This window comes from Canis aureus, chromosome 26, assembly GCF_053574225.1.
Source record: "Canis aureus isolate CA01 chromosome 26, VMU_Caureus_v.1.0, whole genome shotgun sequence".
Classification (NCBI taxonomy): Eukaryota; Metazoa; Chordata; class Mammalia; order Carnivora; family Canidae; genus Canis; species Canis aureus.
In genome coordinates, this window is record NC_135636.1 from 11,871,276 (window position 1) to 11,885,732 (window position 14,457).

At 42.6% G+C, this 14,457-nt stretch overlaps 1 protein-coding gene across 26 annotated transcripts in view; it reads left to right on the forward strand.

Moving 5' to 3' along the window:
• The window catches only part of KIF16B (kinesin family member 16B), a 314,538-nt gene that overhangs the window by 169,051 nt on the left and 131,030 nt on the right, over window positions 1–14,457 (forward strand). For all 26 annotated transcript variants that reach the window (XR_013364784.1, XR_013364778.1, XR_013364780.1 and 23 more), the window contains 2 exons: window positions 6,147–6,229; window positions 7,563–7,651. Coding sequence is in view for 14 of the 26 variants with exons in the window: in XM_077872132.1 (XP_077728258.1) it covers window positions 6,147–6,229; window positions 7,563–7,651 (172 nt within the window). In the remaining 12 variants the exon portion in view is untranslated. The remainder of the gene's footprint in view (window positions 1–6,146; window positions 6,230–7,562; window positions 7,652–14,457) is intronic.

A 14,457-nucleotide genomic window follows, 5' to 3' on the forward strand; every position in this document is an offset into this window, starting at 1 on the left:
AGAGAGAAGGGAAGCATTTTGGAAGGAATAATAAAATATTGACAGCCTGGAGTGTGTAGGAGGCTAGAACTGAATATTTGAGCTTATTACTAACAGAATAAGTAGTATTGTTGGTAACAAAGAATATGAAGTAAAGAAAGTTACTAATAGCTTGACTAGTTAGCATGACGCCTTCCATCCAGTACCTTAGAACTTGTCATTCTATTGTCTCCTGTCTGGAATCACCCTCTAATTATTTCATATACTTCTGCATTTTCCTACGGAAGGATGAAACTTGTTCTGTATCCTTTTTTGGTATCTCTCCTGAGGCTTTCAGAAGAAAAAAATCCGTTCCCACTTCCTCTATGCTGCCCACCCCCACACACATCTAAACATTTATTTGGGGATGGGACTAGAGCCTTTTGAAATTTTACACAGCTCTGCATTCAGCACATGCACACAGTTGGGCAAATAATTCTTGGTGGATTATTTGGCTGGAAACCTCAATAATGAAGATTGAAAATCGATCTACTTTCTTTTCCAGAGTCTCAGAATCTAGGTTTGCAATTTTTACTTTACCAAGAGTCAACAAGAGTTTAAGTGATTTATCTAAAGCAGGAAATTGTAAATCTGTATTTGAATTATAAATGTTGAAATGAGAGGGCCGAGCCTATGTGGCTTTTTGGTAAGGTGTCATATGTATTGATATCTGTCACTAATACTAGCAGAGGACCCGATGGCGTGCTTTGACACTGACGTCTGCTACCCTTGATGCTGAGTGCCTGTCACTCATCCAAGCCAGCTGTGAACCCCAAGCCATGTGTCCCTTTTGAATTCATTAATATTCATATGAAATTTTCTTACCACAAGCACCATGTCAGATCTTAATCTTTCCTGTCTCACTGCCTGAAGCCATTCTGAGATAGAGAAAAATTACTATAATTCAGGTGTCTGAAATAATAACGTCAGTGTCACAGGAGTCCAAGGCCTTTGAACATATCACTTAATGTATTCTCAAGTACCAGCATGTATTAGTGGGAATTAGTCTTTCTCTTTATTAGGTCCCCCAGATAGTGCCATCATCATAACTTATTTTAATATAAATATTTTGCAGATGTTTTAAATCAGAAGGAAAATTATCCCACAAAAGCATGCTTTAAGAACTTCACCCCATCCTACATCTCAGTACCATTCTAGAAAATTATGTTCCCTGGCAGAGCTTTGCTTTTCTGGTGCTTATATCCAAAATGAAAACCACTCTCACTGGGCATGCTTTAGCAGTGTGTTATAGCCTGTTTGTGTATATAGTGAGATAAGGGTGGGACTTTCTAAAGTAATTAAATTCTGAATTTGAAGCCTGAAGCAGAATCTCACAAGGCCCCTTCTTTTTCAGTCTTTAAACGCCTATCACATTGGACCATTCACTTTTGGGAATACAGTTTTCTCACGTGTTTGTATTAATTATAACCCAGAATTAAATGATTTGTGCATCATCACCTCAGAAATATTCATATGACAACATTTAATAGGAAAAAAAAGCTGATTTATCTGTGCAGTATCTGATTTATCTGTGCAGATTTGCTAATTCTCACATAAAATTTGAGGAGGGTAATTAGTGATATTACTGATTATTGTCACTATACTCCTTAGAAATCTCTAGAATTGTTTACAAGTTTAATTTCATTTTCATTGTATCTGAAATACTAGAACAAAATCCTCTGTGAAATCAGCATTCAGTGGTTTTATTCAGAGGTTTAAATGAAGCTTTTTTAAGTTATTGTTAACAAGTGCCTCTATGTCCCCTTTTATAATGTTGTTTCCTTTCCATTGCCTTTAAAGACTGTCTGGAATTTGTCTACTTTGTGGTATCTTTTGTTAAAGATTTTATTTATTTATTTATTTATGAAAGACACGGTGGGGGGGGGGGGGCGGTGGAGAGGCAGAGACACTGGCAGAGGGAGAAGCAGGCTCCATGCAAGGAACCCGATGTGTGACTCGATCCTGGGACTCCAGGATCATGCCCTGGGCCGAAGGCAGGTGCTAAACCACTGAGCCACCCAGGGATTTCCTACCTCATGGTATTAAATGGGCTCTGAAGTAATCTCAAAGAAGCCATATTTCATGGAGGCTTAGATATGCTCTAAAAATTACAAACTAAGTGCATGAGAAAAGTCCATCTGTGATTAATCATGTTAACCTCAGATCAAGGAATAGTCCATATAGTTAAAGAGAATTTAAGAGCTGGAAGGAACCTTAGAAAGTATCCAGTGTGATGACTAGATAAGGAAAGGGAATTCTGGAGAGGTTAAACTTTTCTCACTCTTGGCCACATCAAGAGTTTGCAGGCAGGGCAGATGCTCTGGGTCTCATCTTTACACACAGATGTTAGGTAGATATGTATACTTAAAAATGTGTGTATGTGTGTATGTGTGTATGTGTGTGTGTGTATGTATATATATATATACACACACACACCAAGACATATATATTTATATTTATATTTTTATATATACGTTTATTTATTTGAGAGTAAGTAGGTCAGTAGGTAGGTTGGTAGGTAGACCAATAGATTAATAGATGTCCTAGGTTTTTCTTCTAGAGCTTTATATTTCCACCTGCCAAAGGCATCTCAGATTGATTATGTATAAAAACAAATTCACGATTTCTCTCCCAACCCGGATGTTGGTCCTTTCTCAGTGTTCTCAATCCGTGTGAACAGTTCCCGATTCAACTAGCAGAAGCATCTCCTCACCTCCCTTGTCCCCATATCTAGCCTATTGTGGAGTCCTATTGATCCTGTCTCCTAAATATCTTCCTGACATATGTGTTTCCCCCTTGTCTACTCCCCTTTGCCCTTAATGCTGAATCAGCCGTCATCTTTGACCTGGACCCTTGTAGTAGCCTCCTACCTTGTTTATCTGCATCAACTCTTGCCCTTTTTGGTTCCTTCTTTAAACAGTTGAGGGCAGCCCTGGTGGCTCAGTGGTTTAGTGCCACCTTCAGCCCAGGGCGTGATCCTGGAGACCTGGGATCGAGTCCCACGTCGGGCTCCCTGCATGGAGCCTGCTGCTCCCTCTGCCTGTATCTCTTCCTCTCTCTCTCTCTGTGTTTCTCATGAATTAATAAATAAATAAAATCTTAAAAAAAAAAAACAGTTGAAAGAATGACCTTTCTGAAACTCTCATCTAATCATATAACGCTGCTGCACAAAGCCCTTCACTCTCTTCCTCTGCATCCACGTGAAATAAAAGTTGCTTTACTGTATCTTGAAAGATTCTATGTGGTATGTTCCCTTCCCTCCCTCAAGCTTCATGTGTACTGTTCTTACCTGATGTAGGCATTTAACTGTCTTCTAGGCACTCAGCATCACCACCTCCTTCATCATCTTTTCCTGCCAGAGGACCTTTACATATGGCACTCCCTCACTCGCCCTGCTTCACCCTCAGAGCTTGTCTCAGGCACCACTTCCAGCCTCCCTCAGGGCCTCTGTCCCTAACCTTCCCTATAATCAGCCCTCTTCTTAGGTCCTCAGAGGATCTCTCCTTCAGTTGTAGCTTTGCATCTCATTGTGGAGTCTGTTGATTATTCATCTCTCCCGCCTACTTGTTTATAAGCTCCATGAGGGCAAGGCATATGTCTGACTCATTCAGATCTGTATCTCTGTGCTTATCATAGTGATTCACCTGCTGTCAGTGTTCACAAAGTACTCGTTGAATGCAGGAAGAAATTAACAGCAGCCTAATGTAAAAACGAAGCAGATTTTTTTAAGTCATTAGGTTTGTTGAGTAAAGGAATGTAATGAAATAGAAACCAGCCTTAACGGAGCCTCTTTTTATGTGACAGGCAGCTTATGTACATTATTTAGATGGAAACAAGGAATGGTCATGAGTAGTTGTGTTTTTTTTTTTTTTATATAATTCTTACAGGGATTTTTATGTATATTTCATACAAATACATGGGTGGCAAGATTATTTTCAGTGATTTAATATGATATGAAATATGTCTCTGAAATACCATTCTATTTTTCCATTAACATATTTTAGCAATTTTCAACCTGCATGGCTGGGCATTTGATTAACAGAAAAAAAATTGGATTAAATTTAATTAACACACTGAATATGATTGCCTTATTAATCTCTAATTTCAATTTGAGAGCATTAAATATACATATATCCTAGGTATGGCTGCCTAACTTTTGACTTCTCAGTATGGCACACAGTTCTGAGTCCTGGTCATAAAAGGCATGGAAAGCACCTTTCTTAATTATGATTATGGTGCCTTTCCATAATTGGAAAATATACAAATGCAATCTTGTGTGAGGGGGATACGTAGATTGTAGATTAGTTAATATCCACTGCTGTCCCTCTAAGTCTCCTAAAACTGTGTTCTTTTTTCCATATTGACTCCATTTCCACTAAATAATGGCAAGCACCAGAACCAGCCCTTCAGTTGCTCCCTGGGGTTATGATCTAAACCCATTGGGTTTTAGCTGTATTGAATTTGAAACTCCAATGAGAAGATGAGGCAATATGTTGAGAGACAGTTGGATATACTGGTCTGACACTCTAAAGTAGCTACCAGAGGCTACGAAATTACTTGCAAGGTCCAGGTGGAGATAGTAGGCAAATGAAGAGGTTGGTGACTGTGGTCACCCAGAGGTCACGTGCCCTATCCAAAGGAGGTGGACTTCAGCAGTCCAGGGATTTTTGCCAGGTGGCAATTCAGATCTGCTGATACCATACCTTCTAGTTTTTGAGGGAAAATCAGAAAGAAACTCTGAGCTTTATGTGGAAACTGCAGATTTATAACTCTTGGCAGCTAAAAATTTTAGTTTTTAAAAGTTCCATGGGACACACAAAACCTTTATGAGCTGAAATTTTTCTCTGGCCAGCAGTTTGTGACATTTGGTGCCACTTCCCTACCCTGGCTCTCCATGTCCTCACAGTGTGTTTCTGTGTCATCTGTCCAGTACCTATTCTCGCTGCTGTTTCCAATGCCCTGCATTCTGGGTGGAGGTGACTCCCTCCTCTCCCTCATTATGACAGGCCTATTTTCCTGCTAAGGCTTAGCCCTTCCCCATGGTTACCCCAAACTGGAACCTAATTTCTTGTTCTCTGGCTGCCATGTGAGACTCAGCCTAGGTCTGTCCCCACCTATGGCAACCTTGCATGTGTCACTTAGATGCTTGACCTCATCACACATCATCTTGTGTGGTTGACTTCATGTGTGTGTTCTATCTTCACAAGTAACTTGTGTCCTTTTTCAGGGCAAGGATTGAACATGGGGGTCTCCGTCTGAGGTGTGGTAGACTCTTGGGTGTGGATGGACCAGATAACATGGTGAATCTCTTTTAGAACATCGCTTCGCTTACTTAGGTGCCTCCAATGACAGGGAGCTTTCTTCCTTCCATGGCACCTGTGCCAGCTTCGAACAGTTCCAACTGTTCAAAGTGTTTGTTTCCTTATTTGCTGAATCAGGCTGAAATGTCCCCCCCTTCCTAACGTTTTTGTTACCTTTGGGTTTTTATATTGAATTCGTCTGCCTCTTATGGAGTTCTTTTTTGAATAAGCAGGATCCTGGTCAGTGGAGCCTTTCTCATGTGTCTGATGTGGCCATATAAATTTTAACAGGTTTTAACAAGAAGCAGTATTTTCACATGGAAACAGACCTTCATGTACACAGTTTCATTACTGTCAAGTTCTGAGGTAGACTTTAGTCATGGATACCTGGACTCCACCAATTTTACCATGTTTTCTTTTGAAAGCACTTTACTTTGGAATTTCTCCTTTTATTGGCATTAATAAACATTTTCCAAATTTGTGACCATATGCTTTGGCTAGTATTACAGCGTCCCTTTGCAAATGGATTTCTTTTTTTCTTCTCAACAATCAGAAGTATAATTATCTGGATATTACGTTTTAAATTTCATAATACAATGTTTGAATCCATCACTTCTGCCTTGGTAACATGAGTATTGTGACACTGAGCTGTAAAAATAAGAATATTTGCAGATTTAAAATTGGTTTATGTAAGCAGACTTTGGAGACTAAGGCTTTCCCTTATTATTACTGTTTTATAGTACACTGGAAATTACATTTCAGCCATAAAATTCCGCAGTACGATGTCAACCAACCAAGTTGCTTACTTGTGTTTTTTTATGTTCTTAGGTGCTGTGATACTCTTGGGAAGAACTAATATGTTTCGCTTTAACCATCCTAAGGAGGCTGCCAAGCTCAGGGAGAAGAGGAAGGTAAGCAGCATAAAATCTCTAGGAGCCAACTCTGCTCCTGGGAGAGCTGGTGCTTTAGGAACAGTTTGATTTTCTGGAACCAGAAGACTCATTCTGTAGCCTGCGTTGATGCTAAGGAATTGTCATTCAGTGGATGATTGGCAGATCAAGTGGAAGAGCAAGCTGGTGAAGTCCAGAGAGGAAGGAGAAATTGCTCCTTCTAGACCCTTCTCTTCACCCCTTCGCTCCTGAAAAGGAGTTGGGCTTTGTTTTGCATTAAGTGGAGAGTGGCTTCAACTTAAGAGGATCTGTTTTAGGAGTTAACCCAATATCAGAATCACTTTCATTCAAAAGTTTGCTCACTTTTTATTTTCAGCCACAGCAAATTGGACTTTTTGTTTGGGGTGTAAAGCAGAGAGGGGGTGAATTTAGGACAGTTGGTTGGATAGGGACATCTGAAGGGTCCTTTGAGTGCTGGACAGGGGAGGCGAGTGGAGGCTCTGAGAGGAGGTGGAGGGAGAGATGAGAGAGAAATCTGTCTAGGGACATTGTACTGTCCTTAGGCTGAGGAAGGTAAAGACTATAGCTCTCATTTCTATGAACCTGGCACTGTATGAAACTTCTGCACAGATTTTACTGTTTTATCTGCCCAGCAGCTGTTACTGTACCATGTCACAGGTGATCAGGAGGAGAAACTGAGGCTGACCGGTCCCCTGACTAGCAAGGGGAACAGCAGCCTCCTTTTGTGGGGGCCGCCCATGGGTGCCAGTGCCTTCCATGGGCAATAACAATAAAGCTGCAAACCCCAGCAGGCTTCTCTGGGGCTGCCAGTGAAGCCTCTTATCTGTTCTGGCCCAGGGTCTCCCTTGAGGGTCCCTTTTGGTTCACAGTTGCAGAGGAGGAGAGGGAGGAGAATGTATTTGCCAACAGCTTTCCATGGAAGCAAACAGGTTAAGCTTTTTCCTTTCTTAGTCTCCCTTCTCTCCCTCTCCTCACCTTCATCCCATCAGTACACGCAATGAGGTAAGTGAGTCCTGCTGAGAACAGGGTGCTGCTCCTGCCGGGGGTGGTGGATGACCCTTCCCTCCACCATCAGGCAGCACGGTGGCACAGTTCTGGGCTAGCTGCCCCAGTCCGGGCATTCTGGGCCTGCGGTGCTTAGCCGAGGCTTGGGTCTGAGAGGCGTCCCTTGCCAGTCTCTCCCTGGCTTGCCGGCCTCAGATAGACCAGTCAGGGGGTGTGCTTATGCAGGGTGTGCGTGCCTCATTGCTTCTCATGCCATGGAAGCAGTGGGCCTGGGGCGCTGGTCCTCTCCCCCACCATGGTAACCGCTCTGCCCTGTGTCTGCTCTTAGAGTGGCCTTCTGTCCTCCTTCAGCTTGTCCATGACGGACCTCTCCAAGTCCTGTGAGAACCTGTCTGCGGTCATGTTATATAACCCTGGGTGAGTGAACAGCAGCACCTCCTTCCCTGTGACCAGCACTGTTGTATTTATTGTGTCAACCCCTGGAAAGTCAGTAGGTAAAAATAAGGCTTCTGCAGTCACGCCTCCTTAGCAAATCAGCCCCAGTCGTTTCCCAGGCCTCTTTCCAGCTCTCACTCTATATGTACATAATTGTACTTCCTTGTAATCACAACATAAATGAGATTGTGTATTCGGATTTCTTTGCTTTCTTTTCTACATGGCATAAGAAGAGTTGGTGAGGGCTGTTATGGGCTTTGTTATCATTTTCATAATTGTCTAATATTTTAAAATCGGCTCTTTGATGACTCAGTGGGTGACCCCGGCTTAGGCACTTTCATCTCATTTTATAAAGTTGTTATAGTAACAGACAGCTTTGATTCTTTGGGCATCCAGGAATACAGGAAGTGATGTTTACTACTTCCAACCCTTGGGGGGACCCCTGAGGACACAAACGATAGTGTTTTAGATGGACTTCACAGCTGAGTGACCTTGTGCGGTCAACTTGGCTGACATGGTAATGGTGACAGTGAAAATGCCCAAGAACAGGGAACTAGGTGAAAGGACTTTGGGGTCCTTTCCAGTTTTGTGTTTTGTTTTTGTTTTTAAGATTTTATTTATTTATTCATGAGATACACAGAGAGAGGTAGAGACATAGGCAGAGAGAGAAGCCCTGTGCAGGGATCCTGATGCAGGATTCAATCCCAGGACCCTAGGATCATGACCTGAGCTGAAGGCAGATGCTCAACCACTGAGCCACCCAGGAGCCTCCCTTTCCAGTTTTGTGAGGTTCCATAATTTTATCTTTTCTACAGAGAGAATGTCATAAAGCAGCAGAGGTAAATCCAACACGTAACTAAGTGACACAAAACTGACACCGACATCTTCTGGAACTGTCATGTACTGAGGAGTGGCTGTGTGTTGGGCACTGCGCTCAGCAGATTACATCCTTTGTCTTGTAATTCTCATGATGACTCTGTCCCTCCTTGACATGCAGAGAATTTATACTGTTTTGCTGGCCCACGGTCTCATAGTTAGAGCTGTGGTATGAGTCGACACTTACCCAATTCCCGGCCCCTGCAGTGACCATGTTACTACCTCCCTTTCTCCAGCTGAGGGCATCTTCAGACCTGGGACCAGTTCCATGCCTGAGCCCCCACCCCACCTCAGCACTTCTCACAGACATTGAGCCAGAAGGGATCGCTCCTTGGCTCAGGTCCCTTCACTGGTTTGTGTGCCTACAAGGAATTTTTTCATTGTCACAGAAGTTTACAACTGGGAGGGACCTTTGATCATGTTTCTGGATTCCTCATTTTATAGATAGGCTGAAGCCCAGATTTGACACTGCTTGAGCCAAAACAAACAAACAAAAAACCCAAAGGGAAAAAACAAACAATAATCAGTTAGTGCTATATCATGGCTAGGGCTCCTGGGCATCTCCCCGCTCCAGAACTGCTGCAAGGACAAGCCACAGTTAGTTCTGTTAGCCGTTGTCTGTCCTAGTCAGCAATCCCATCTTTTTTTTTATTTTTTTAAAAAATATTATATATATAATATATACATATTATATATATATATATACATATATATGTGTATATATATATATATAGCTTTTAGAAATGTTTCTTTTTTTACAAGTGAGCAAAAAAAATTTTATTTATTTGATGGAGAGAGTACAAGTAGGGAGAGCAGCAGGCAGAGGGAGAGGAAGAAGGGAGAAGCAGGCTTCCCACTGAGCAGGGAGCCCAAAGTGGGGTTCAATCCCAGGATCCCGGGATCATGACCTGAGCTGAAGGCAGCCGCTTAACTGACTGAGACACCCAGGTGCCCCTCAATGCTCCCATCTTACTACCTCACTGTTGAGGAGAGTTGTGCTCATCACATAAATCTGCCTTGGATAAGGTATACTGGGTAGCCTGGGTGGCTCAGCAGTTTAGTGCTGCCTTCGGCCCAGGGCGTGATCCTGGAGACCCAGGATCAAGTCCCACATCAGGCTCCCTGCATGGAGCCTGCTTCTTCCTCTGCCTCTCTCTCTCTGCATGTCTCTCATGAATAAATAAATAAAATCTTTAAAAAAAAAAAAAAGGATAAGCTGTACTGATAAAGCCCTTTGAGTACCTGGGTTATCGACGCTTTGGAAGGCACATTTTGTTGGAGGTGTTTGATCCCTTGCAGTAGTTTCAACAACTGCCTTGTCTTGTGGCTGAGATCGAGTCATTCGTGTACTTACTTTGTTTAATATCATATGCAGGTCTTTAGGGTTAATTCAGTTTAAGTAGTATGATCCCATCTGTTCAATATTGTTTGACTAAACTGTTCTGGAACGTGTAGCGTGCTTGCCTTGATCCATCTTCCAGCCCAGGACCATGTTCCAGTCTTGGAATCTAGCTAGCCACTTCATTATCCTCAATCCTAGTGCCTTTTACTTTGAAACCATTTGGAAAGTTAATGTGGCTGTTCTGTGCCTTTGAAAAACCAAAAGCTCATCCTCTTGGAGAGACAGAGTGACCAACTGTGAGCCCCCCTCTGCCTTGCATTTACAGATGGGATCCAAATCCTTTTTTTCTCCTCTAAACATAGGTGGGTGTGTATATAGCCCTCTTAAAAGTAGTGCCATCTTTGGTTGTTTGCAGGTTTTTAAGTTACAACAGCTTTTCTCAATATTTGTGAAATGTAGGTTAGAATATACTAAGTTTTCAACTTTAAAACTTTTCAGTGACTTTCCATGGCCTAAAAAAATAAAAGTCCAACCCCTTACTGTGTCCCTCAGGTTCTTCCCTGTGCATGCTGTCCTCTTAGCACATCCCTGTGCGTGTTCTGGGCTCCAGCCATTTCAGGGACTCTTCCCGTTTCTCAGACTTACTTGGACTAGACATGTCTTTCGGACTTGTCCTTTGCTAGTTTCAGAGCCTGGCATGTGCTTTGAGATGCATATACTTGTCCTCTAAGGCACAGTACATAAGATTGCTCCTCTGGAAGCTATTCACAGCTTTCCTCTTCCAGTGAAAAGTAAGTGTCCTCACTGTACAGCCCTCCATTTCTGTCATCCCTGTTTTGATCTTCTTTGTAATGGACACTCCTCAATCAACTTGTCTTTTCTGTGTGCCTCCTGTGGAGGGCAGGGCAGAGTTCTAGCCTAGGGCCACAGTTACGGACAACCTCATCAGGGTGAGTTTACTGCTAGCCAGAGGAGAGAGGCAGTCACAGGTAATTTACAACTAAGTGCAGAAAGGGGAAATGAAATGTCTTGAGCAGTATTCGATGGAGTGATCAGGGAGGACTTCCTGGGGAGGGGACATTTAAGGCACTAGAGCCACAGAAAGGTGGGGAGAGGAGATTATGCCAGGCAAAGGACAAGTGCAGTGGCTTCCACCGAGGAGCAGTGAGAGATCAGAGTAGAAGGGAATATAGTCAGCAAGGAGAAGGGTGGTAGGAGGTAAGGCTGGTGGGTAATCTGGGGCCAGTTGTATGAGACCTCTTAGGCTATGGGAAGGAATTTGACGCTAAGAGGGCTAGGGAACCCTTAAAGGGCTTTCAGGAGGAGAGCAACCTGGAGATGTACTTCCTACTATCATTAGGATGAGGATGTGTGTCACTGGGACAAAGCATGGAAGCAAGAAACCATTTAAAGAGCTGTTCCCTTTGTCCATGTGGAAGGTAAGAGTGGCTTGGATCTGAATGGTGGCCTAGAGATGGAGCCTGGTGGAAGCAAGAATCATGTCTGGGGTTTCAGATGTAAATAGCTGGGCAGGTAGTGTGTTCATTCCTGAGACGGGGAGGCTGGGAGGGCGAGTGGAGGTCAGCATTTGCACCAGATTTTGGCTGGTGTGAGTGTCTTTCCTATTTGATTGGAAGTTTTTCAAGGTTGGAGGCTTGTCATATTAATCTCTGTATTTTAAAGTGTTATTCACATAACACGCTTAGTCAATGTTTAGCGAACAGATTAAGAGTGAAATTTTAGTAGGATACATAGATCCTTTGGAGAAAGGTTTTTCACTAATTTCTCTGGGCATGGATGTTGCAAATAGTGGAGAATGACATATTCTGCAAAGGAATGTGTTTTTGTCGCATGGGTCAATTCCTAAATGACACTGCAGTCATTTGAATAATCTCAAGGTCATATTCAGGATCCTCAAGCAAAAAATGAGAAGATGGTCTCGTGATGAAATTAATTAGACCAAGGCAAGTAGAGAATTCAAGTGAGAAACAGTATCTGTGTTATATTGCATCGCAGTTGGATGAGGAGATGGTTCTAGATGCATTTGATACTGCCATTATGCATCCTGTTCACCTGGCTTCAGTTAACAGGCACATTTTGTCTCTGCTACCCCTGCAATACTCATTTGTAAAAATTCAAATTAAAATTACTCAGTACTTTAGCAGCCTGACTTCATGCTCCCTGACATCTATCCCCCCTCAACGTGCCACCTGCTGTAGAGAATGATTGCCCATGAATTAAAACATAATTGGAGAAAAATGTTCTACTCTGATTTATGGGTGTCACAAGGCATCTGCTCCAGCAACTTGGCAAAATGAAGCAGAATTAAAGTATCGCCATGTTGTTTATACCTTTTTTGGTGTTGCAGGTGTAAATACTCTTGGCCTACATTAAGTACCATGTGATAAACTAGAAGGCCATTGAAAGAAATATGTTTTCTACTTGGACCCTGGCTAAATAGTTATTTAAATCCAGATAATAAGCTACTTAGACACAAGAGCATGTTAGTTTCTCAAGATGGAAAAGTAGCACTGAGATCCTTCCACAGATCAGCACGTATTTATTGAGAGTCTTCTGTGTGGAGAACATATTAAATGTCAGATGCATCTATTCTCTTCCCAGGAGAGTGGGCACATGCCTGTGAACCCATTCTGAGCAAAGGCCAGGCAGTATGTGTCAGGGCAGAGAGTGCTGGTATAAACAGCCCACCCCTGGGAGGTCCAGGAAGGGATCCTCTTCATGTAGCCATGCCTTCTAGTGTGTTGGGTAACTTAGAAAACCAGAGTTTTCCAGAAGGAATGAACCTTTCTTGACATGGAGATGAAAACCAGAGACTTCCAGAAGGAATCTTTCTTGACATAGAGATTGTCTCCAGCCAGCATTGTGGAATGAGTCCCAAGCCTCATTCACAGGAACCTTCTTGTCCTCAACCCAAATGTCCCTATCATAACATTTCCCCCAGTTTCCATCTTGTTTAGCTTGCCCTCAATGCTCTAGTCATAGCCAACCTGGAGTAAGTAGCCAGAGCCCATCTCAGTATGGGATAAGGGTTCGTGGGGGTGATAAGGAGCCCTAAGTGAAAATCAGTTTGAAGCCCCTGGCCTACTGCTTTCTTCTCTGTAGTTGAGAAGATGAGGCTATTGGAAGTCTGTAGGACTGCCTTTGCTTGGAGGACAAAATAGGGAAGAATATTAACCGAAGATTTAGTCCTAGACACCCACCCCTTAGGAATCCCAAATCACTACCCTCAGTTCTTCTGGAGAATTCCCTACATGATTCACAAATAAACTGGATTGTGTGCTAGGCCCTGAGTTGTTTGCAAGTAGGAGAGGCAGACTGGAGAGAAGAGATTCTGGGAGAGGAAAATTTTATGAGCGGACCAGAGGAGTGCTGGGAGGAGGGAGTCCTGCTGAGCATAAGGGGATCTTAAGAGGAGCCAGAAGTTCAGGCCTGGCTGGGCGCATGCTGAAAGCCAGGGTAGAGGAGCAGACAGCTAGCTGTTCCTTGCAGGGATGCACTGTGGGGTTTGGGCAGTTTGGGTTAGAAGTAGGAGAGAGATGGCAGGTCAGGTTCTGTAGGCACATTTGTGGTATCTGTATAGGTGTAATGTTTTTATAAATTCTGTTTAGCATGTCCAGAATTTATCACCATGATTCAAATATATGTCCCCAAAGGACAGGGGATTATCTTCTATATACTTAAAAGCATTTGGTAGTCATTTCTTCACCCTTTATTTTACATTGTGATAACCAGCACTTCACATAAAATTTACTGCCTTAACCATGTTAAGGTACAGTTCAGGAGTGTTAAGTGCATTCACGTTATTGTGCAGCTAATCTCCAGAAGTCTTCATTCTATAAAACTGAAACTCTGTGCCTATGAAACAATAACTCCCATTTCCTCCTTGTTCCAAACCCAGGCAATCACCATTTTAGTTTCTGTTTCAGAAATGTGAGACTACTTTAGGTACCTCAGATAAGTAGACTCATAGGGTGTTTGTCTTATTGTGACTGGCTTATTTCATTTAGCATAATGTCTTAAAAGTTCATCCCTGTTGGAGCCTGTGTCTGAACTTCCTCCTTCCTTTTTAAGGCTGGATAACATTCCATTGTACATATATACCACATCTTGTTGATCCATTCATGTGTTGATGGCCAGTGGGGTTTGCTTCGACTTTTTGCCTTTTGTGAAGAATGCTGATATGAACATGGGGTGTACAAATATCTGAGTCCCTGCTTTCAGTTCTTTTGGGTACGTACCCAGAAATGGAATTACTGGATCATGTGATAATTCTGTTTTTAGTTTTTTTGGGAAACTGCCATCCTGTTTTCCACAGCAGCTATACCATTTTACGTTCCCACTAACAGTGCACAAGGGTTCCCATTTCTCCACATCCTAGCCAACACTTTTTTTTTGTTTTTGTTGTTGTTGTTGTTGTTGTTTTTTAAATAACAGCCATCCTCATGGGTATGAAGGATGGTATCTCATTGTGGGTTTTTTTTTTTCCATTTTTTCCTTCCATTTTCTCAAGAATGTCCAATCTGGAAAATTATATCTGGAAACACAGAAA